General features: G+C 40.1%; 2 protein-coding genes across 3 annotated transcripts in view; both read left to right on the top strand.

Annotated features, from left to right (window-relative positions):
• Positions 1–5,675, top strand: part of LOC100920897 (PNKD metallo-beta-lactamase domain containing) — a 29,500-nt gene extending 23,825 nt beyond the window's left edge. For both annotated transcript variants that reach the window (XM_012546371.3, XM_031958063.1), the window contains exons 7-9: positions 19–105; positions 910–1,025; positions 3,297–5,675. In XM_012546371.3, coding sequence (XP_012401825.2) covers positions 19–105; positions 910–1,025; positions 3,297–3,470 — 377 coding nt within the window. In that variant the 3' untranslated portion in view covers positions 3,471–5,675. The remainder of the gene's footprint in view (positions 1–18; positions 106–909; positions 1,026–3,296) is intronic.
• A 4,549-nt stretch (positions 5,676–10,224) lies between these two features.
• CATIP (ciliogenesis associated TTC17 interacting protein) lies at positions 10,225–18,807 on the top strand. The gene is made up of 10 exons (XM_031958061.1): positions 10,225–10,302; positions 10,509–10,601; positions 12,054–12,254; positions 12,856–12,911; positions 13,588–13,674; positions 13,866–14,033; positions 14,447–14,571; positions 15,510–15,586; positions 17,634–17,722; positions 18,307–18,807. The coding sequence occupies exons 1-10, from the start codon at positions 10,290–10,292 to the stop codon at positions 18,616–18,618; spliced, it is 1,221 nt and encodes a 406-aa protein (XP_031813921.1). The 5' UTR covers positions 10,225–10,289; the 3' UTR covers positions 18,619–18,807.
• The last annotated feature ends 720 nt before the right edge of the window (positions 18,808–19,527 follow it).

Genomic DNA, 19,527 nt, shown 5'->3' with positions numbered 1-19,527 from the left:
ATATTTCCACAATTACAGGCAGAATATTTGAAGGGACACCTGCAACCATGTTGAATTCGCTGGACCTCATCATGGGCCTGGGAGATGATACCTTGCTTTGGCCTGGTAAGGGAATCATTGTTGCTACTCTATCTTTACCACTGCTTTTCCTTCTCCCTCTGCCTCCCAACCTGGGAGTGACAAAAACTGTCCTCCAAGTTAGAAAAATTGTCTCTATGAGATATTGGATATAAACAGGGACTTCAATGTCCAAAAGGGGAAAAAAAAACGCCCTGATAACTCATATTCCTAGATCCCAAGATCCCAATTCTGAAAGAGATGATTGTAGCCTAGATTTGCCAGCTGAATCTGACACGGGGATGAGGTTTTTTTTTTTTTTTTTTTTTTTAATCATTTTTCTACTCAGACTCACCACTTTGTAAGCAATTTGGATTCCATTCCTTCTCTTCCTCCAAGGCAGTATTCTTACACCTCCCACCTAGCTGACTAGCAACAACATCCTGCTGGAATATATCCAGAACAGTTTGCCCAACGTGGTTATAATAGGAGTGAGGAGCACTCAGAACTAGCTTCTGATTAGCAGGAACCCAGGTTAAGATGTGACTCAAGGTGGGGTAGTGGCTCGCTAGTAGCCACAGCTCAATTGAAGACACAGCCTCTGATTGGCCAGAGAGAAATCAGTGTGAGGTCCAATTTTTGATTGCCCATATTGCGTATTAAAGGGTGGGTTCTCTGTTGATTGGAACTGGATCTTAAGACCTGCTCTGGAGAGGCTGCCTGTAGTTCTACACCTGCTGTTCTCACCTTGATCGCTCCACCCCACCTGTTGCCCAATCACAGACTTCTGAGAGAAGGGGAATGGTTTTCTTATCTGGTGATATCCATCCTTATTTCTTCCGGAATGGCCAGGTCATGAATATGCCGAGGAGAATCTTAGCTTTGCAGGTCTGGTGGAACCAGAAAATGTGGCACGAGAGAAGAAAATGCAATGGGTTCAACAGCAGCGCCTAGAACACAGGAGCACGGTGAGGGAGAAAGCGTGGGATAACTGGGAAGTGAAATGGTAACAGCATTTGTAATAATTCACCTTTTTAGCTCTTCAGAGCAAAGCTTGTTAAACCATGGTTTGTGACCCCAGATGGAGTCTTATAACTGAATGTGGAGGTCATGAAATTATGATTGATTATCATAAAAGTTTGATTTGTATTCCTGTTTTACATATCTATATACTAGGGGTTGCTAAAAATTTCCCAGGCTAAAAGGAATCATGAGTGGAAAAAGTTTAAGAAGCCCTGTTTTAGAGTAATCAGAGTACTTTCCTAATAATTTTCCAGTGGATTAGGAAGGGAAAGTTTTATCTCTCCTTTGCAGACAATAAAGCATTATCTTCATTTGACTAATGTTAATTGAATACCAGAAAAGTAAAATGACTATGCATAAGATCAATAACAGAAAGGTCTTCTTACTCTTGAGTCCAGAGCTTTTTCTAATCTGACAGATCAGTTCTTCAGTGAAAAAAAAAAAATTACAAGCCCACCTCTCCACTCTGGCTGTTCAGGAATACTAATTTGCTTATTTCTCTGGAAAACTTGGCTTTATGAGAACTGGTTTACCTGGCTCTCTTAATTACTTCAACAAATATTTATTTTTATTTTTTTTAAATAATAGCTTTTTATTTTCAAAATACAGAGTTTTCAGCATGCACCCTGGCAAAACCTTATATTCCAAAATTTTCTCCCTCCCTTCTGAGCCCCTCCCCTAGACAAAAAGTAATCCAATATATTCAACAAATAATTATTAAGCCATTAAGCACTTCCACTTTTTTGCCAGGCACTGGTCATAAAAGGATAAAAATTATACAAACCCTAAAGACACTGTAGCTTACAGTCTACTGAAGAGGATTATTATGCTATATTCTTTCCAATTACTTTGATATCTCAGACGAGCCCACACAAGTCTTTTTTAAGTAGAAGGATAGAAAGAGAACACTTCACTATCCTTGGACTCAGTGAGCAGCCTCATATGACCTTTATCGTTCAAGTATTAAGAGAACTGGCAGATAAGATTTAGGAGCCATTGCCAGTAATCTCTGAAAAATTTTGAAAAGCAAAAGTACTCCAAAATTGGAGAAGGGAAAATATCCTGATTTTCATAAAAGGAAACACAATCGAATGTGCAATTATAGGTCAGTGAGCTGGAATTTTATTCCTGGCAAAATTCAAGAGCACATTATTAAAGGAATGGTTATTGACTACCTAGAAATTGGTCATCACTGTGATCCAGGATGGTCTCATTAAGAAAAGGTCTGGGTAGACCTCATTTCCTTTCTTGACAAATTCCTAGATTCCTAGATCAAGGGAATGCTGGCTGTGTGGTTTTCCTAGATTTTAGCAAAAAAAAAAATTAAATAGCCTCAAGCCATTCTTAGAAGATAGCGACCTTATGAGATCTTATAAGATTTAGCTAGCATAAACTATGTAAATTTTTAAAAAGGTCAATGGTCAGAAACAAAAAGTAGTTAATGAGTTGATGACAATTTGGAGAGAGTTCTGGAGTGCAAGAATCTCCTTTTGGGCCAGTAGCCATCTTTCTCAATGATTTATATGACAACATAAATGTGCGGCTGATACAAAACTAGGAGGGAATACTAAAGTCCTGGATGAGAGAGTCAGAATTCAAGAAAAGTTCAACAGTTGAAACACTGGTTCAAAATTAATCAAATGCAATATAGGAGAGATAAAAGTAAACTCTTTTCCTTGGGTACAAAAAATTAATTCCACAAATACAAGATAGGGAAGGTATGGCTAGATAGCCACAATTTATTTGAAAAAGCTTTGCTGTTGTGTAGATTGTAATCTAATAAATAACTCAATATGGCAGCTGAGAAGGCGGGGACTTGATTGCTGTTTTCAGGTATTTGAAGGCCTTTCAGGTAGAAGAGAAATTAGATTGGATGTGCTGAGAAGGCAAACCTGGGAGCGATTAGTGGAAATTTCAATGAGGCTTGATGTCATGAAAAACTGTCATGAAAAACTTAACAATATGATTGATCCAGAAGAAGAATGGAGTGTCCCCAGAGGTAGCAGGTGGCTCCCTTTTAGAGTTCTGTAAGCAAAAGTTGGCTGACCACTTAGATATGCTATAGAGGGATTCTTATACAGGTATGACATTTGGTGATTTGGCATAATGAGTATAATTACAATTAAATTTGGAAGCTCTGGGCTCCCCAGCTCCAAGCCCCAGATTCTTCCTTACCCCCTGCGTGCTAATGCTTTCTATTGCTTCACTCCCCACAGTGTCCATCAACCATTGGAGAGGAGAAGACATACAATCCATTCCTGAGGACCCACTGTCTTGCTCTTCAGGAGGCTTTGGGACCCCTTCCTGGCCCTGGAGGGGACGCTGGCCCCTCCAGAGCGCGACTCCTTGAAGAACTTCGGAGGCGCAAAGATCAGCACAAGGGCAAATGAGACCCCTATTTGGTGGGGGCCCTTTTAATTCTCCACTCCCCTCTTTTCCTATCATTAGCACATTTGCCCTCCCCAATATTGCCTCTCTTCCCCTCACTCTGACAGAGGAAGGAGCAGAAAAAAATCATCGACTTCACGGTGGACTTCAAAAAGAGTATATGGATGGAAAGTGAGATTTCAAGGGGAAGGGGATTGGTTACAAATGATGGGGTTTATGAATGGAGAGAAAAAAAGAGAAAGGAAGTGAAGAATATTCCTTCTCCTTCATCTCCTCCTGCTTACCCACCTGAGTCCTGGGGTTTCCTTGAAGGGAGGTTGGGAGCTTAGAAGGAAACTGGATGGTTGAGGTCTTCTGGGTCAGTCTTATCTTGAGCCTTGCCTGCCCTCTGACCTCCACCACTAGAAGCCTCCATCCATCCAAATTCTGGCTGTCCAGTGTTGCTTTTTCCCACTGAAATCCCAAATAGAGGCCAGTAGCAGACAAGGCAAGAGGAAGAGGATCAGATTGAGAGGAGGGCCACTGAGACTTAAATCTAGTTCTCTCTAATCCCTTTCTTCACACCCTTCCTCTAGGGAATTTGAAATAAAGTCCTTCAAGGGGATCCGCTAGTGGATTTCTTTTGGAAAAGGTAGTGATGTTCAATGTCTGTCTAGCTTCACTTCTCACAGAACAACTCCCCCCCTCCCCCCGCCTTCAAAACCAAAACCCCTTTGTCCACTGGTTTCCTTGGGTTCAACATCTAGAAGGCTCCTTTTTGTAGGACCAACACAAAACAGAAAGGTGAGAGAGCATCCCTTTTCTCTTCAGATGCTCTTCTTCCTTTGACTGTACTTCTTGCTTCACCACTATTCCCAATTTGTAAAAAGAAAATATTGCTTTTAAAGACCATATTGCTTGACTACAAACCCCAAACCCCAGAGAGGTATTGCTGAAGTTCTTAAAAATAGGGACCTGCTTATTCTTTTAGGTGTCACATATTTCAGCATTGGGAGCCTCTAGAAGTCTTGATGACGAACCTCTTTGCCTCTGTTCAGCCTGGGAGCCTCTCCTTCCGAGAGACCTCTGAGTTTCCTGTTGCATTGTCTCCTGCTTCTTATTCATGAAAGTCTTCATCTCTAACTAACCTAAATCCTTCTTGCTGTACTCTCATTCTATTTGCTCCTATCTTTAGTTTTGATGGAAAATATCTGGAATATGAAATAACCCTTCTAATTGGAAATCAATTATTGGACCTCTTCAGCCCTTCCTTTTTTTTTTTTTTAAACTGGACCTCTTGTTTCGTTGGTATAATGAGTTCCCCAAGAAGATGTTCCTTTTCCCAATGTAGATGACCACTTGCAACTGGAATAATCTTGAGAATTAACTGTGTGTTTCAGAATCTTCCTGATGGTTTTTGGTTTTTTAATGGTTTGTTTTTGGTTTTGTTTATTTGAGAGAATTACCAATCAACTCTCCTTTGCTTACATAGGATTATAGCAGGATCAATGGCAAGTCTGAAGTGATAATAATTTTGAGGAATGGAATGCAAACAGAGTGGCAGGTTTCCATTTTCCTAAACTGTCTAGCTTTTAAAGTTTAGGTTAGCACAGTTACTTTTATTTAGATCTCCAGAATAATAAGTCATTATTGTTTGAAACAATATTGTTGAAAAGCGTTGAAATGGTTCACCTGAGCTGTGTTTATCCAGACAAACTTCTTCTCCTTCTTATGACAGATTGTCTGCTATAGACAGGAAGATCTTTCTGCCCCTTCTCTATAACCTCTTATATCTGAAATTTTCCTTGTTATAAACTCAGAACTTTCTTGCCAATTGAAGCTTACCAGCCTGAGTCGGGGATTCAGAGACAACATGCTAAAGAGTTTGACCTTGTCTCTCTTCCCCCAACTAGAGCAACCTTGTTGTGTGAGACAGTCCCAGGTGTACCCAATACAAGAGGAATAACTTCAGTCAGGAGGGTGCCTCTTTCTGGATCCCCTTTTTGCCACAACCTAAGATCATTGTACTAGAACCTGTGTTACTCTCCTTCTCTTCTGGGTGCCAGTTGGTTTTTTGCCCTGTGATCTAATTGTGTACTGTGATCCAATTGCACCTTTCTGCCCTGTGTTTCTTTATTTCCCCACTTGTATCGTGTTAAACTACAAGCCCTCCCTTGTGAATTAATGTATCCCTAATTAAAGTCTCTCTATATTTTTTTTTGCATCAATAGTTGTTCTTTCTTTTTCAAAATTCCTTTAAGTCTCTATAATGGAAACTCATAACATGCTTCATATAGAATATCAAGAATTCCAGAAGGTTGTGAACATATTTGGAGGGACTGCCTATGACATTTATGGAAAGATGTCATTAGTCGATGATCATTTATTTTTTAATTTAATTTTTTTTTTTTTTACAGTTCTACATGTACATTCATTTGTTACATATTTCCAAATGAGTCATGTTGGGAGAGAAAAATCAGAATGAAAGGTATTTTGCTTTTTATTTTTCTTCTGTTTTTTTTCTTCCTTGTGGTTTTCCCCTTTTGTTCTGATAATTCTATCAACATGCCTCATATGGAAATATTAAAAAAAAAAGAATGTACCTGTATAATCTGTAAAAAAAATTAAAAATAAAAAGTTTGTGGGGGAAAAAAATCAAGTCACCTGATAAATAAATAAATAAATGCCTCGTGTGTTGATCTGCATTCAGTCTCCATAGTTCTTTCTGGATGCAGATGACATTTTCCATACAAACATATATACAAGTAGATTTAGAGTCAGAATTAGAATTAAGGTATTCTTCAATTTGATTATTAACAGAAACACAATTTGGTATCATACTCATTCAGTATTAGTGGAGTTACAAACTTGTTGAAACGTTTTAGAGATGTGATAGTAAACTTTTAAAGTTACCCCAAAACTCATTTTAGTCTTGTCTTAAAAATTCCTTTATCAAGAATGTACCCTTTAAGTGTCATCAAATCCAAAAAAGATCTGTGTGACCAAATAATTTCAAAACATCTTATGAATAAACACACACATACACACACACTGACACACCAGTCCTGGAAACAACCTAAATGCCCAACAAGGGAATCACTAAAAAAATTGTGATGTATTAATGTAATAGAACACTACTTATAAAATTGACAAAGCAAAGCAAAAAAAGAAAATGTTTGTGGGAGTGGGGAGCTGAAACTATGTAAGTATTAACTATAAACAAAAAGTAGGTAAAAAAAATAAAGAATTTTTGTGACTAAAAAATTATCATGATATTTTATCACCTGAATTCATGAATTTAAAGTAAATACTTTGCAAGTGTGGTTTGTTGTAGTGATTTTTATTGTTTTTGTTTTTGTTTTTTATTTCCATGTTAGTCATGTTGTAAAAGAAGAAGGAGGAAAAGGGAAAAGTCAACAAAAGCAAACAAAAAGTGAAAATAGAATTTAAACTCCAAAGTTCTTTTTCTTTCTATCACGAGTCTTTTGGAATTGTCTTGGTTCAATGTTTTAAATTAAATATAGATAGAGATATATAGATATGTATATATGTGTGTGTGTGTATATATATATATATATATATATATATACACATATATATTTAAGTTATAAGAATATTAAGGGGAGAACAATATTTTCCTCCGGAAAGGTTAGTGACTTATGATCTTGTTGAATATTGACTGAAAGAATCACTACTTGTTTTACTTTTTTGGGTTGTGTATTGTAATGGTATTTAGACAGGGTAAGGAGTAAATGGGATTAGGCTAGTGGATGGGAGAAATAAGGGAAAGAAGCAAAATGAAATGTGACATGTATGTCTTAGGGTGGAGGATTTTGGGGGAGGAGAGGAATGCCACCTGATGCTTCCATGGGGTAGATTACAGCCAAAGTTGGGGCTGGGGGATGCGGGTGGGAAGTGGGGGACTGAACCTCTTCTGAAGCTAGTAGGGCAATGACCCCTAGTGGGCAGTCATCTTGAGACATCAGCAAGGCTGCTTTCAAGTGAAAGAAGGGCTGTCCTTACAAATAAAATGATGGAATATGAAGAATTTATTTGGTGAATAGAGAAACTGAGACACAGAGACATTCAGTGGTCCCCCTACAGGGGTGGGCCCCCTAGTTATTATTTTTACAGAATTTATAAAACTCTCAGAGCTGGTAGAGACTTGTAGCAATTATCTGTCCCTTCTCTTCCCCAGCCACCTCCTTAATTCAAGCCCATATGTCACTTTTGCTAAGATTATTGTACTAGACTCTTTATTATGCCCCCCCAGTTTCTAATTTTTATTTTTTTCAATGCATGTTCCATATAGCTGCCAAAATATTCTTCCTAAAGTACAAGTCTGATCTCATCACTCCCTTGCTTAATTACCTTCTTGCCTCTAAGATCACATACAAACTCTTCAGACTGATATTTAAAACTCTTTAGAGTCTGGCTCCAGTAAACTTTTCCAGTTTTGTTATACATGTTTTTTCCATGCCCTTTGTGTTTTTAAAATTATTTATTTTTAATATTCTTAAAAAAATTTTTTGAGTTCCAAACTTTCTCCCTCCTCCTGCCCCCTCCCTCACCCATTGAGAAAGTAAGCAATAGATCAATTATACTTGTGAAGGCATGAAGGCATGCAAAAAATTTTTCTGTATTATCCATGTTGTAAGCAACAACAATAAAAAGCAAGAAACATGAAGTGAAAAAAATATGCTTCAATCTGCACTCGTATTTTGTCAGATTTCTCTCTGATGGTGAAGAACATTTTTCATCATGGGTCCTTTGGAATTGTCTTGGAAGAGTAAGTCTTTCAGAGTTGATCATTGTTACAGCATCGTTATTGTGTACAATGTTCTGATTCTGCTCACTTTGTTTTGCATCAGGACATATAGATCTTCCCAGGTTTTTTTTTTAAACCATCCTTATAACACAATAGTACAGTTATTCACAATCATACGCTACAACTTGTTCTGCCATTTTCCAATTGATAATGCCTTTTGTATTTCAATTAAACCAACCTACTTGGTTGTTCCCTGATTTCGACACTTTATTCTTGTCTTCGACATTCTCTGCTCCCTTCAACCTTTTAGAACCAAAATTTTTTTTAATAAGGTTTTTTCTTTTCAAAACATATGCATAGTTTTCAACATTCACCCTTGCAAAATTGTGTTCCAATTTTTTTCTCCCTCCCTTCTTCCTACCCCCTTCCAGATGGCAAGTAATCCATATGTTAAACATGTGCAATAGAACCAAAAGTTTACATGAAGTTATGTAAAATAATACATGCAGAACCAGGAAAACAATATACACAGTTACAAGAACTTGCAAGAACAGCGCCACAGGATTACAGAAATGGAATTTGTAAAAGTACAATAGAGACAGCTAGGTGGCAGCAGTGGATCAGTCCTGAAGAGGACCTGAGTTCCAATTTGACCTCAGACACTTAATACTTCTTATTTGTGTGACCCTGGGCAAATCATATAACCCCGATTGCGAAAGAAAGAAAGAAAGAAAGAAAGAAAGAAAGAAAGAAAGAAAGAAAGAAAGAAAGAAAGAAAGAAAGAAAGAAAGAAAGAAAGAAAGAGAAAGAAGAAAGAAAGAAAGAAAGAAGAAAGAGAAGAAAGAAAGAAAGAAAGGATAAAGAAGAAGGAAGGAAGGAAGGAAGGAAGGAAGGAAGGAAGGAAGGAAGGAAGGAAGGAAGGAAGGAAGGAAGGAAGGAAGGAAGGAAGGAAGGAAGGAAGGAAGGAAGGAAGGAAGAAAAGAAGAAAGAAAGAAAGAAAGAAAGAAAGAAAGAAAGAAAGAAAGAAAGAAAGAAAGAAAGAAAGAAAGAAAGAAAGAAAGAAAGAAAGAAAGAAAGAAAGAAAGAAAAGAAAAAAAGAAAGAGAAAGAAAGAAAGAGAGAGAGAGAGAGAGAGAGAGAGAGAGAGAGAGAGAGAGAGAGAGAAAGAAAGAGCATTAAAGAGACCAAAAAAGAAATATGCTGGGATACCCCTCTCTCATTCTATGCAGAGATAAGATTCTTGAGAATGTTTCAATGTATTGATTAGCTTTACTGAATTTTTTTCTCTTTAAAAAAAAAAAAACTATTATAAGGTAATATTCTCTGGGAAGGGTGATCAGAGGAGCCAAAGACATTTAGGCAATATAAAAACAAAGATATCAATAAAAATCGATTTTAAAAAAAGTTCTCAGCCTCCCTTCAAAGATCCAACAGGAAACCTTTTCTGATCTCACGCTAGCTCCCAGTGCCTTCCTTTTAAAACGACCTTACAACTATCTACCTTGTATTTAACTGTATGTGTATAAACATTGTCTCTCTCAGCTAGTTTGTAAAATCCTTAAGGTAGAGAGAGACGTCACTTCTATATTTGTATGCCCAGTACTTAGCACAGTTCCTGGCCCAAAGTAGGCACTTAAATGCTTGTTAACTGAGCGATTCCCCTTTGTTTTGGAGACTCCGCTCTCTCCTGAAATTATATCCATCATTCAGTGTTTCTCAGTAAACTCTTGGAGGACTAGGATTGGGTTTGTGTTTCTCTTCGAATCTCAGACACCCAAGACAGTTTCTTCCACAATTTAAGTACTTAATGAATGCTTTTTGGTTTGGGTTGGTTTATATCCTCTCCATTCTCACACACACACTGCAGACAAGGAGGGTCAACCATTCAGGATGAATCAGCTTGGTCAATGGAAGCGTTAATAACCCAGCCCACACAGCTTCCCTCCGAGGTGAATTTGGGGGTTGTGTTAGAAAGGAAGAAAAAGTAAGGTGAAAATGGGTGATGGCTCCTTTAAGAGGCAGCTGGCTGTCGGTTGCCATGGGGACCAGTAGATACATTCTGGAGGACCGGCAGCATGAAGGGCAGAGGTAAGGGGGCTGCGTTTCGGGGGGTTAATGAATCAGCCTCCTCAGAGAGGGGATTTCCCCACCTCGTCCTGAGCCCACCTCGAGAATCCCGGGGGTTCGAACGGGGCGGGTGCTAGGAATTGTCCCCAGCCCCCTCCCCTTTCTGGACCTGCATCACCTGTACCGTCACCCTCCTTCCCACCTGTCTGACTAAACTCTGCCCGCAGGCGCCAAAAGTCCGGAGCCGGAGGTGTCCGAGGAACCACAGTTGCCCGCGCCTGAAGCCAATTATGCAGCCTTGCAATTTCTATCTTCAATCAGTGAGCGCTCCTCAGCAAAAATAAATAAAATAAAATAATTGAATAAATACTCAATTTTAATTAAAGGATAGTTTTAAAAAAAAGATGTAATTCCCCCTCCAATCCCACTCAATTTGATAGACCAGAAATTTATCCAGGAACCATTGACCTCTCTCTCAAGGGCTGGGGCACTTGGAGACCTTATAATCCTGTGTTGTCCGAAGTGGGGGTGGGGGATTCAACCTCCCACATCCTTTCCAGCTGGGATTCTAGAAGAACAGAGGTTCTCACACTTTTTTGGTGTGTATATTACACACCCCTTTGGTTGTAGTGGAGTCTGTGGATCACTTCTCAGAATAATCTTTTTTAAATGATTAAATTTGGGGCTGCTAGGTGGCGCAGTGGATAGAGCACCAGCCCTGGAGCCAAGAGGATCTAAGTTCAAACCTGCTCAGACGCTTCCTAGCTGTTTGTCCCTGGGAAAGTCATTTAGCCCCAATTGCCTCAGCAAAAATAAATAAAATAATTGATAAATACTCAATTTTAATTAAAGGATAGTTTAAAAAAAGATGTAATCTCCCTCCAGTCCCACTCAATTTGATAGACCAGAAATTTATCCAGGAACCACTGACACCCCCCCCCCCCCCCCCCCCCCCCCCCCCCCCCCTCTCAAGACCTCCTTTCTCTTAGATGATTTCTAATTTTTTTTAATGAGGTAACTTGGATTAATTGACTTGCTCAGGTTCATACAGCTAGTGTTGAATGTCTGAGGTCACATTTGAACTCAGGTCCTCCTGACTCCAGAGCCAGTGCTACATCCACTAGGCCAATGGTTCTCAAACTCTTTTTCTCAGTATCTTTATGGTATTAACAACAATTGAGAATGTGTCCAAAGAGTTTTTGTTTATATGGGTTACATCATAGATATTTATCATAAATAGAAAAAAACCTAATTTTGAATTTGTAGACCCTCTGAAAGGATTTCAGAGACTCTCCAGGATTCACTACACCTCACTTTGAGAACCACTGCACTAGGCTATCAACTTGCCCCTACTTTATGATTTTTTTAAAACAGCTTTTTATTTTTCCAAATACATGCACAGATGGTTTTCAGCATTTACCTTTGCAAAACCTTATGTTCCAAATTTTTCTCCTTCCCTCTTCTCTCCTTCCTCCCATGGACATCAAGCAATCCAACATAGGTTAAACATGCAATTTTTTATTAGATGATTTCTAAAGTTTTATGTGGGAAACCAGGTAATCCTGTTCCTTCCTCTCACCCAGCCTCAGTTAACTTTTCTGAACCAAAGGGGACAATTATCTCTAGTTTGAATGGTGGACACTAGCAGAAGCTCTTGAAAAATTATGGGCCTTTGGAGGGATGGATTTAGGTTGGGAGAGGGGTGCAGAACAGAGGTGCTGAAGTCTGGAGCTTTTTATGGTTCCCATTTGCCTTGCCTCTCTTGCCCATAGGTAAAGAAGAAATTCAATTGCTCTATTTTTCCGAGACTCTGAACATGATATCTGAGACTAACCAGACTCTAGGGGAATATACTCTGGACGTACAGCAAGCCTATTACCAGAACTCTGAGGGGGACCTGATGCTCAGTGCCCTAGTGCATGCCACGAGCCGAGGTCAGCTGGAGGAAATCCCCTGTGGGACTTCTATCTCAGGTAAGACTTCGGATTCTGGACCTCTCCCTTGTACCACAACTCTGTTAATCCATCCTTGTAGCACCTCACTTCTTGGCTCAGAATCTCTTCCCCATTGCTTTACTGTTTGTTTTCGAGGCAATTGGAATTACCAGGATCACACAGCTCTTCCCCATTGCTTTATTGTTTGTTTTTGAGGTAATGGGGTTAAGTGACTTGGTCATGATCACACAGCTAATTAAGTCTTGAGCCTGGGATTGAACTCAGGTCCCCTGATTTCACTGACCATCCAGTGTGCCATCTAACTGCCTCTCTTCCCCATTGTTTTATTAGCAATGGTGTGGAGGTGAGGCAGGTGAAACCCGTCAAAGCTGCACTGGGCAAGGGTTCTCCTAACAGTGTTAGGGGATCTCCAAACATTCACATTGGAAACAGCCCTCAGCACTCCAGAAGTCTCTTGGAGGCTAGAATCAATCTGGTTCTTCTAATCTGGGGCCCAAATCTCATAGTCTCAAAGCTCCCTTACAAACAACCTCCCCACCCTTCTCCTCCATCTCTCACACAACTAAGTTCTATCTCATATCTCCTTGTACATCAGGTCTCTGTCTTGCTTTCCTTTCAGGTTATCTCTCCTGGAATTTGGCAACATATGAGCAGCACCATCATGAATTCATTAAGGTGTCAGGACCTACATTTCTCCTCATGTCTTTCCCCTCCCTCATCATCATAGATCCTTGACTTTGGCTTAATGACAGAAACTGCCCACTATAGGAAAATGTGGAAATTTGGGGTAAGGTGGGTAGACCTGGGACTGGCTGAGGGACATGGATGTAAAGTGAGGAGACCCAGGTACTTCCTGGCTGTGATCATAGGCAAGTGACTTTGTCACTCTGATTTTCATCCTAAATTTCTTAGTAAATAAAATAGAAATGCTAATTTTATAGTTCCTACCTCCCCAGGATGGTGTGAGAAAGGCATAATGTCAAACTTAAACATGTAAATATGAGTTGTTATATTCCCAGGTACCCCAGAATTCTTTAATTTCTTAAATCTCCCCTTCTCCCCAATTTAAGCTATATCCCCTAAACAGCATAAAACTCTCATAGATGAAGAGTTCAAAAGATCAAAGAGTGGTTTTTGCCTCCCTCTTCTCATTCCCAATTACATCACACTGTAACCCATGGGGTCAATTTAGCCTTCACATATCCCCACCCTAAGCCTAGAAATTTACCACAATGGTGAAGTGCACCCAAGCTCAGGTGCCCCAAGAACCCCCCCTCTTTCTTTGAGAGATTATGCCTTTGGCTCCTTATCACCTTGTTCCTATGTCCTCTATTTGTCTTAAATTTGGCAGTTCCTACCCCTGCCTATTGACAGGAAGACTACATTATTGATGGAGCAGGAAGACATGCTGGTGACTAGGATCCTCAAGGAAGGTGAGGTGAGTAGGGACCCTCAACTAGAGGGAAGGCATCATTGATCACCTTTTTGAATGATTGGTCTGGGTATGTAGTAAGGCAGGAGGTGCTGGACTAAAGACTCATCCTTGAGCCCTACTGCCCTAAGGTTTTAGCTACTCCCATTCCCTCTCCTTGCCACTAGGAATTCTAACCCATATAACATCTTGAGCAGGATATAAAGACGGAAAAGATGTCGTTCAGTCTGAGTATGATGGATGGGTTCATCTCAGAGTCTGCCAACCTGGTCCTGCTAAGAGTGATGGGATGGCGACGGAAGGTTCCCCTCAATGCCAAATTCCTGACCCTTGATGAAGAAGGAAAGCTCTGCCATTCCACCTATGTGAGGGGCTATGTAGCTGGGAGTGAGCTGGGGGGAGGCCAGAGAAAAGGGGTTCTGGTGGACTTAGGAGAGAGGGATGAGTTGGGAAGTTATCCATGGTGCTGAAGGAGAGTTGCTAAGGGATAGAGAACATTGAGTCAGAGTCCAGGAGGTTGGAGCTGGGTACCATTCAAGAAAAAAAATGGCAGGCAGGAGGAAAGAACTGAAGAAATGGGAGAAAATACAATCACTGTATTCTCATTCCACCTTTGTGGCAGGAAAAAAATAGGTTCAGCTTGTTTGAGGAGTATTGAGACACTTACAAAAAAAAGTGGTATTCAGGGGTAGGTAGAAGAAGGAGAGGGTCAAACTTGAGGAAGGGAGGGGAGTGCCTGATACATGGCTGCTTGTCTCTCCATCCCCACCTCCCTTAGGAAGCCCTGGGCTTTCAAACCATTCAATTCGGCTCTGAGAAGGCTGAAGCAATGGTGGTAGAACAGACAATGCATTCCAACGAAGACATCCCCATGACATGGCAGTACTACCTGTTACCTGACGGGTGAGCAAGTTTACTGAGTGAAAGGTGAAAGGTTATGGCTGATGGCTAGTAATAGGTATGAGGGTCTGGACGGATGTAAGGAAGTAGAGGCGATGAGTGAATGAAGGTCTTCTCTTTTTCAGGCTTTAATATCCATATTTCTTCATTTGGTATAGTCTATCTCCTGGTCCCTCACCCACCATACCTGTTGCCTTCTGGGCTTTACTAAAACATGATGCTTAAAATTGAATATGATACTTCACATGTAGTCAGACTAGAGGAAGAATAGAGGAATAGTGTCTTGTACAAAACAAAATAGAGAAATACCTGCCTTATACGGGACACTGTTCCTTTCTTGATGCATGCAAGATTCTCATTAGCTGTCTGGCTGCTTCATCATACAAATTTTTTTCATTTAATTTTTATTTTTTTCTCAATTACATATCAGCAAAAATTTTTAACACTTATTTTTTAAAATTTTGAGTTCCAAATTTTTTCCTACTTCCCTTCCTTGTCCCCTCCTTGAGAAGGCAAGCAACCTGATATAAATTATACTTAAATTGTCATCAACAATATGGTTGTTGGTATACATAAGAAATATGGTTCAATCTGCATAGTAGGCTATCAGTTCTTTCTCACACTGATTATTAATGTTGATCTTGTATTCCACTGAGACCCCAAGATCTTTTTCACATGAACTGAGTTTCCATGGTAGATATGGAAGTACAGGAGTATAGATGATAGTGCACTATAGATGATGATAAATGAATTTGAGAGTCAGTGGGAGGTTCAAATGATCCTGAGTCTGTTTGAGTAGTCTGCATCAGGGTGGGGAATGAATAGATATTTCTAATGACCAGACTAGAAGAAGAGAGGGGAGAATTGAATCCAAACCTCCTCACACCCCACTTTTGTCACTCTTGGTGCTTCATAAAAACCCTTCTCCTCTTCTCCCTTAGGCACCTGGCCAAGAGAATCCAGGTGGGTTCCCCCTTCTGCTGCATCATCAACAAGATGCCCATAATAAGAGAGGAGGGTAAGTAGGGAGCCAAATCAAGCAGGGAAATCATACCCTAGAGTTTTTCTAGGCCAAAAATCAGGACACAAACTTGGCCTGATAAAGGCTTTATTATTATTATTATTATTTATTTAATAGCCTTTTATTTATAGGTTATAGGTATGGGTAACTTTACAGCATTAACAATTGCCAAACCTCTTGTTCCAATTTTTCACCTCTTACCCCCCATCCCCTCCCCCAGATGGCAGGATGACCAGTAGATGTTAAGTACATTAAAATATAAATTAGATACACAATAAGTATACATGACCAAACAGTTATTTTGCTGTACAAAAAGAATCAGACTCTGAAATATTGTACAATTAGCTTGTGAGGGAAATCAAAAATGCAGGTGGGCATAAATATAGGGATTGGGAGTTCAATGTAATGGTTTTTAGTCATCACCCAGAGTTCTTTCTCTGGGCGTAGCTGGTTCAGTTCATTACTGCTCCATTGGAAATGATTTGGTTGATCTCGTTGCTGAGGATGGCCAGGTCCATCAGAACTGGTCATCATATAGTATTATTGTTGAAGTATATAATGATCTCCTGGTCCTGCTCATTTCACTCAGCATCAGTTCGTGTAAGTCTTTCCAGGCCTTTCTGAAATCATAAAGGCTTTATTATTAAAGCCAGGCTAAAACATCCTTCCTAGACCCTCCTAGATAGTGTCCACCTTTATGGAGTGACAACTGGGGATAGAGAAGCTAGTTAAAATAGGAAAGGTGGGAATAACTTCCCGAGGCCTTCCAGAAAGGGGTAGCAGTTCCATTCATTCTGCAAATCTGAGGCATCAGGATATTATGGAAAAGAAGAGTGAATTTTGAACCAGGTCTAGGTTTGAAATCTGGCTTTCCCACTTACTACCTGTAAGACCACTTTAGGAATGGCTATATCCTTGCATAGACCTCAAGGACCTCAGTTTCTTGATCTAATAACAATAATATCATCTGGCATTTATGTAGCATTATAATATTTAAAGAGTGTTTTACATAGTATCCCATTTGGCTTCCACATTAACCACCTATTGTTCACTCATTTCCAACTCTTCATGATCCCTATTTGGAGTTTTCTTGGCAAAGATACTGGGCTGGTTTACTATTCCTTCTCCATTTCATTTTACAAATTAGGAAACTGAGGGAAACTGGATTAAGTGATTTGCCCAGAGTCACACAGTTAGTGCTGAGTAATATTTGAACTCAGGATTTCTTGACTTCAGTGCACTCCATGCATTATGGTAGTACCCAGCTGTTTATTATTATTATTTGGAGGAGGTAGCTGGAATTAAGTGACTTCCCCAGTTAGTAAGTATTAAGTGTCGGAGGTCAAATTTGAACTCGGGTCTTCCTGACTGTGCTTTCTATTGCCTTTGCTGCCCCTTATTATTATCCCTATTAACAAGCCAGGTGGGTGACAGAATGGATTTAGCACTGGGCCAGGAGTGAGGAAGACTCAGTATTCAAATATGGCCTCAGACATTTTCTAGCTGCGTGACTGGACAATTTTTTTGCCCTGTGTGTTTCTGTGTCTCAGTTTTCCTCACCTGTAAAACAGGAATAATAATAGCATTTAAGTATCAATTGAGAATGGTTTGTATTAAAAACAAGCCCCCCCCCCCATAGCATTTAATTCACAGAGCTGTGAAGATCAAATGAGTTAACATTAGCAAACCTTACACTCAAAAATATTAAGTATCCTCCTCCTAATCATCATTATTATTGTTATCTAGGATCCTATTATTTGTAAATAAGGAATTTTTATTGGATAATCTCTAAGGTCCAGTCTTGCTTTAGATCTGGCAAGTTGGAACAGCTGATGCCTTTGAGTTTGGCACACAGCATATATACTCAAAGGGATCCTAAAATTGAGGTCCAAACTTGCTTTGTAATGAGTCTCCTACATCCCCTCTTCTTGTTTCTTTGTGTCCCATCGGGCCAGATGGGAGGGGAGGTGGAAGGCCAGAAGGAGGTTTCCAACTTTCTAATCTTTCTCCTCTTCACTTCCACCTCTTTCTTCCTCCTGCCCAGATGAGCCTGAATCCAAACTAGTGTTTGAAAAGAAACACCTGGATTGGGAAGAGGATCTTCAGCTCTCTGCCATTTACCGGGATCGGAAGGTAAGAGAATCTGATGGTCAAGAGGCAAGATCCTGTGGGGTCCCCAGAGAGGATCCTAAAAGGCAGAGGAGGGGGCCTAGGAGCTAGGATTTCTAGAGCACCCCTCCATTCTCAGTGAGTCTATGAAAACATTTGATTCTCATCCCAAGAGTATTTTAATTGTGGGGTGGGAAGCAGTTAGATGGAGAAGTGGATAAGGCAGCAACTTTGGAGTCGAGAACTTGAGTCCAAATACGCCCTCAACACTTAATAATCCTGTGTGGCCTTGGGCACATAACCCCAATTGCCTCTCAAAAAATAAATAACAAACAAATAAATAAAATAGTCCGCCGAAGAGGAAGCAAAATAACGAAATAGTTAAGATTGATAATAGCCCAAAACACCAAAAATGGGGAAAGGGGCCCAATTTTTCCTTTAGCATAGAAGGAGACTGCAGTCAAACTTTGAAGACTTTTCACTTTGGCTCTGAATTTGACTTTGGGTTCAAATCAAAGCTTTAACCATTTGACTGAAGGTCATTTCCTCATCTCTAAAATGAGATTGAACCAGATGATGTTCTGTTTAAATGTATGTTCTTCCCCCAGGAGGAGCTCCAGGCCAGCCATACCACTTACATGCGCCATCACCCAGAGGCCCAGACCCTCATCTCAGACTTCTTACTCTTCCTGTTGCTCCGCCAGCCTTCTAACGTGGTAACCTTTGCTGCCGAGTACTTTGGTCCCTTTGCCCGAGGCCGGCCACCACTTCCCCCGTTCAGGTCCTCTTGCCGGCCCAGCCCTTTCCGAAGCATTCGAGGCCTCTGTGTCGCACACATTGTGCTAGAGGAGATGTCAGAGCAGTCATCAGAGGATAAAGCTGAAGAGATTTCCTGCCACAGGCAGAGTCCTGAGACCTAAACAGCCTGTCACAGAGGTACCTCCAAGCAGAACACCCTGAGACCTGAAGGACTCAAGGGGCCAGAGACCCTGAAAACACAAGAAAGGGAAGGGGAAGAGGGTGGACAAGAGAAAGGGTAGGTTTTTCTCCAATATCAGGTGTCATTAGGAAGCCAGAAATAAGAATAAACAAGAGACTCTGTAAACCTCTCCTTGATTTTTAATGCTCTTTTAACACTGAGTTTCTCATGTCTTTGGTGAGGGAAGTCAGTGGGAGGGATGTGGTGAAAAGGGAAAAAACTGGTTTTCAAAAATCACCTACTCAGCAAAACTGTGTTTTCTCTTTTTGAGAGAAAAAAAGGGTATTAAGTGAAATAGAGGACTTTCAAGCGGACAATTTTCAACATTCACCCCAACAAAACCCTGTGTTCTAATTTTTTCCCTTCCTTCCCCCATCCCCTCCCCCAGTCAGCAAGTGATCCAATATATGTTAAACATGTGCAATTCCTTTATGCATATTTCTGCAAATATGCTGCACAAGAAAAATCAGATCAAAAAGGAAAAAAAATGAGAAAGAAAACAAAATGTAAACAACAAACAAAAAGAATGCATGTACTATGTTGTAGTCCACATTCAGTCCCCATTGTACTCCCTCTGGGTGCAGATGACTTTCTTCATCACAAGACTGGTCAGAATCATCTCATTGTTGACAAGAGCCACGTGCATCAGATTGATCATCATATAATCTTGTTGCCGTGTATAATATACTCCTGGTCCTGCTCATTTCACTCAGCATCAATTCATGAAAGTCTCTCCAGGCCTTTCTGAAATCATCTTGCGGGTCATTTCTTACAGATTAATATTCTGTAACAATCATATACCATAACTTATTCAGCCATTTTCCAATTGATGGGCATCCACTCAGTTTCC

This window comes from Sarcophilus harrisii, chromosome 3 (assembly GCF_902635505.1).
Source record: "Sarcophilus harrisii chromosome 3, mSarHar1.11, whole genome shotgun sequence".
In the NCBI taxonomy this organism is placed as follows: Eukaryota; Metazoa; Chordata; class Mammalia; order Dasyuromorphia; family Dasyuridae; genus Sarcophilus; species Sarcophilus harrisii.
Note: the sequence above shows the minus strand (reverse complement) of the source record. Positions and strands in the feature narration are given on the sequence as shown.

Bases quoted from the DNA above. Each gene is read 5' to 3' on its own strand.
- CATIP (XM_031958061.1), top strand. The intron at 12,912-13,587 runs GTGTCAGGACCT...TAAATTTGGCAG, and splicing joins ACCATCATGAATTCATTAAG to TTCCTACCCCTGCCTATTGA. The intron at 17,723-18,306 runs GTAAGAGAATCT...TTCTTCCCCCAG, and splicing joins CCATTTACCGGGATCGGAAG to GAGGAGCTCCAGGCCAGCCA.